The sequence below is a fragment of the Sphaeroforma arctica genome (genome assembly GCF_001186125.1).
Source record: "Sphaeroforma arctica JP610 unplaced genomic scaffold supercont1.132, whole genome shotgun sequence".
NCBI classification, from domain to species: Eukaryota; class Ichthyosporea; order Ichthyophonida; genus Sphaeroforma; species Sphaeroforma arctica.
In genome coordinates, this window is record NW_014040426.1 from 65,182 (window position 1) to 69,438 (window position 4,257).

Genomic DNA, 4,257 nt, shown 5'->3' on the forward strand with positions numbered 1-4,257 from the left:
TAGAGTATTTCGTTCGCTACATACTGAAAGTCTGCGCTAAATTTTAATATTTACGATTTTCGCTACTGTACTTGATATCCGCTTGAGAGACCCAAGCCCCAAGGGCCAAGACCAATCACTCAAATCCTGATCCAACAGAGGACTATGAAAACTGAAACAGAAATATGCAGATTTGTTTTTGTTTTGCTTTATATTTTTACAAAATAAAAGTTGGTATTCAATTAAATTCAAGAAAATAAAACATAGTTATTTACTCTATATTTAAATAGTCAGGGACTCAGGCCTCAGGGGGTGTCTTTAAAAAACGGAATCAGAAATTTTTGATTTTGAACGTTCAGAATCAGAAAAGCATAAATATATAAACTAATTAGAAGGCCGAAAAAATGTTTATTTTATGAAAATAAAATAAAACTTTTTCTGAACGAGGACAAAATTTCGAGAACAAAAGTTGTTCTCAGAATTTAAAATAAGAATCAGGGAGTACGTATTCAAAAGCTTGTTTTACGGTAACTGCGATTTTCAAGCCATAAACGTACTGTCGACCTTGTGAACCGTTTTTCAGTCATCGTTTCTGATTGATGGAAAAAGTGAAACCCACTACATGGTCCCTTACAGAGAAATGATGAGTCACTTTTCTCAGGAGTCAGAACTCTCTGAAATGTACGGGAACGAGTTACACCGAAAATTTGCCGAAGACCCAAATGTTCAAGAAGTGCACAGTACGAGTCATCATGCACCAATATTGTACTTTCTGTCCTTTCTGATTCTGGCTCGGTACAGAAATTTCTGATCGCGTTAAAAAAAGACACCCCCCTTATTACTCATTAAATTCCCTTTTGTGTTATTATTCTACTTTGACTCATTGCCTAATTTAGAAGGCTATGCTTGACAGCTTGACACAAAAACAAATTGCCTTCACAGTTCACAAAAAATTCTTAAATTTTTGGATTGGGTTTTTGTTTCTAAAAACAAATAGATTAAAAAAAATTACCCAACTAAGTTTAGAATCCAAACACTGGTTTTCCAACTGATATAGTTTTTCAAAAACTTCACGCCTTCACAGATGACAGTTCATAAGTTCACGGTTCACACTTCAGTGAACTTGACTGTTCACAGACTCGCAGTTCACAATTCTGAAGTTCACACTTCACCCGCTCCGTTCAGTGTTAAGTGTGAACAGTTTAAACTGTATATTGTTCACACGCAAATATATTCAAAAACTTTTATATTGTTTTTTAGAAACAATATTTTTTTGCTTTTTTTAAAATTTTGTAAGATAGGTATTTAACAGCACAATGAGTACATACATAAGAATGGTTTTTTTTAAAGTAAATCATAAATATAAAGAAAACCAAATTGTTTTATTTTAGAAGACTATGAACAAATATGTATATAGTAATTGCCCAAGAGGGGGGTGTCTTAATTGTCCGTGTCATAATATATGTATTTTGTTTTAAACAAAATAAAAAAGAAATATCGAACCAAAACTCTCGCTGAGGCCTGGCAACCTGGCTGCCCAGGGCACTGCTGGGCTGGCAGCCTAGCAGGCTGAAGCCCTGGAGTCTGGACTCTGGCGACTGGCGTCTGTTGGTCTGGTGCCCGGTCTGCCCCCTAATCCAGTAACTTTTTTTATTTATTTAAAAAAATATATAGCACAACACTCATAAAATCACCCTCTTTTGATCCGAAACGTACGTAACGGTATGTAATTTTTTTTAAAAACGCGTATATTTAGCTTTGTGCAAACCGTGCGAATACGGTATTAATTCGGTCAACGGCGTGTTTCGCAATGCTACTCTGAGCTAGGCTTTCAGACTCTCAGTCTCTACTCTCTCTGAGAGTGTGTGTCTATAGTCTATACTCTATAGTGTCCTGAAAATCGCCCAATTGGGGGGTATGTTCCGCCTGAATGGGCGATATTTGGTTTTAAAATCATTTTCTCACTATTTATTTTTTGAAAACAATGGGACATATTTTTAACCATTCAGCAGCAGGATAATTGTTCTACACCAATGTATGGCTACTCTTGTTAAATCTAAGTCTTTTTCCATTTATATATATTTATTATTAACTTTTATATATTTATATTTTAAACGTTAATTTACACACTTGATATACGCGTAACACGACTATTCTTCGTCGGTGGGGTGTGCTTCACGAACGTGTGCGAGAAAGCAGCCTTTGTGCACGCCGAGCCCACAAGTACTGTATTCATCACCACTTCTACACAGCTTTTTGATACAGCCAGAGTATCGACAGTACTTGCGGGCGAACCTCAAACCTGTCACAACTTTGTTCACCTTCCTTGTTTTTTTTCACACTTCATTTCCTTTATCGGTGTTGTGTGTGCGCCAATACCAGATAAAGTTGAGACATGCATATACACAGTTGCGAACGTCAGTGATTCTGTTTCCCGTTTTAGAAATCATTCGCGAATACTTGATGGAGGATCCTCTGATCTACCTTCTCCTGAGAGTCCGTGTGTGTACTTTTATACAACACAGAACATGCATCAATGATGATACACATACCTAACAGTTGTGTAGTACCAACTCGCTATTCCCGCGTAAGGACTTCGAGCTTCTTGTCTACGTTTTGTGTATCTTGCTGATGTCTGTTGCGACGATCGACTAAATTGATGTAGCTGGAATACTGTTCAACGACGTGAGGCTGCCTACTTCATTGCTACAGAAGATCCTTAGATAGGAAGAGACCGAAACGTAAATCTCGGTGACCCGCAAGTCACCAGTGTAAAACTGAATGCCAAGTTCAAAAAACTCACAGACCCCACTAAAAAGTCACATAGTTTCATACCGGACCTGGAGTTTAGATTTTTTTTTTCTCGAAAACAAAATCCCAGTGGGGAGTTTGGGGACCCACAGTCCCACGACCCACAGACCACAGTCCCACAGCCTCCGAAAAATGTCGGGCCAGGCTGAATCCCCAACTAAAGCGCTCGTCCCCAACGACTCCTTGCACAATGACCAATGGAAATTGGATGTACAAAAATCTATCACAGACCTGTCTGCCCAGGTCAATACTCTACAGGCTAATCTCAACCAAATGTCGGGACCGGCCCTACCAACCCTGGACAAAAATGGGCCCATCTCTAAAGAGCCTCTGGCTGACGACCAATGGAAATCAACCATGCACCAAATACTCTCTGAACTCTGTGCTAAAGTGAACAACCTCGAATCCGAACTCCGAGACCTTAAATCCCAAACCTGTGCACCTCTAAATGAATGCACACCCAACACCTTCCTGTTTGGCTCCACAAGACCGCCAGCTCCGCCAGCAAAAAAAGACCGAGGCCACAGGCGCCCGTTAGCAGCAGTGAGCCTCCCAGCTACCGCTCAAAAGTGGGCAACCCCACAAAACCGACTCCCCAAAAAAGCCCCGATCTCACCGACCTCTCAGTCCCTACTGCAGCCGCCAGTACCCGCACACTTTCTGACGAAAGTGATGGGCCGCCCGATGCTGGACAAACTCTCCACGGAAATGGATGACATTACTCCGGTATGGCTCTTCCTTCGGGCAATTTTTCCCAACGGCAAGCCCCCATCCTAATCAGTATTTGAAAAATACTGGCACGCCCAACCGCTCCTCAATCGCCACCACTTTGTGTTCCCAATGACGCTGTCGCCCAGATGAAACGACATGCAAAAAAAACCAGACCCCCGCTCCCAACAACATCCTGACGCTACGAAAGCAGCCTTAATCCACTATCTCCGCACCAAGCGGGAGGACCGCTGTACACGTGAACAAGCACCAAAATTTCTTGCTCGTAGCATGGATGCTTTACTGGACCCCCTTGTTAATTCCACCAAAGCATATATTCTACAATGTATCACGGACCGGCTCCAGAAGGCATATCAAGCAAAACATAATACAAACCGCTTGTCACCTAACCCACGAATCCCGACAGGCGCTAACACACAGCCAGAAAGTGCGCATCCCGGACGACCCCACGTACCAACGGTCTTCCCCGCACAGCCTCAACCTTCCACCGCAGACTCTTCGACGACAGAAACCGATATAGAAATGGCTGATATCAACAAGAATAGGGCCCAGTAGTATTGACCGAGGATGAACAATGTAAAACTTCGATGGAAATTACTAGGTTTCAAGCTATATTAAGCTAAAGTACAATTTAGTCAGTTAGGATTTAGCAGTGGTAGCTTGTGTAAGAATGATCGGGACTGCCTCTTGTTAAGAGCCTAAATATCCTCGATCACACAGGGCGTACCTCTAGCTGTT

At 41.6% G+C, this 4,257-nt stretch overlaps 1 protein-coding gene across 1 annotated transcript; it reads left to right on the top strand.

Moving 5' to 3' along the window:
• The first annotated feature begins 2,045 nt into the window (after nucleotides 1–2,045).
• SARC_02826 (hypothetical protein) lies at nucleotides 2,046–4,170 on the top strand. The gene has a single exon (XM_014303398.1). The coding sequence runs from the start codon at nucleotides 2,761–2,763 to the stop codon at nucleotides 3,565–3,567; it is 807 nt and encodes a 268-aa protein (XP_014158873.1). The 5' UTR covers nucleotides 2,046–2,760; the 3' UTR covers nucleotides 3,568–4,170.
• Nucleotides 4,171–4,257: the final 87 nt, after the last annotated feature.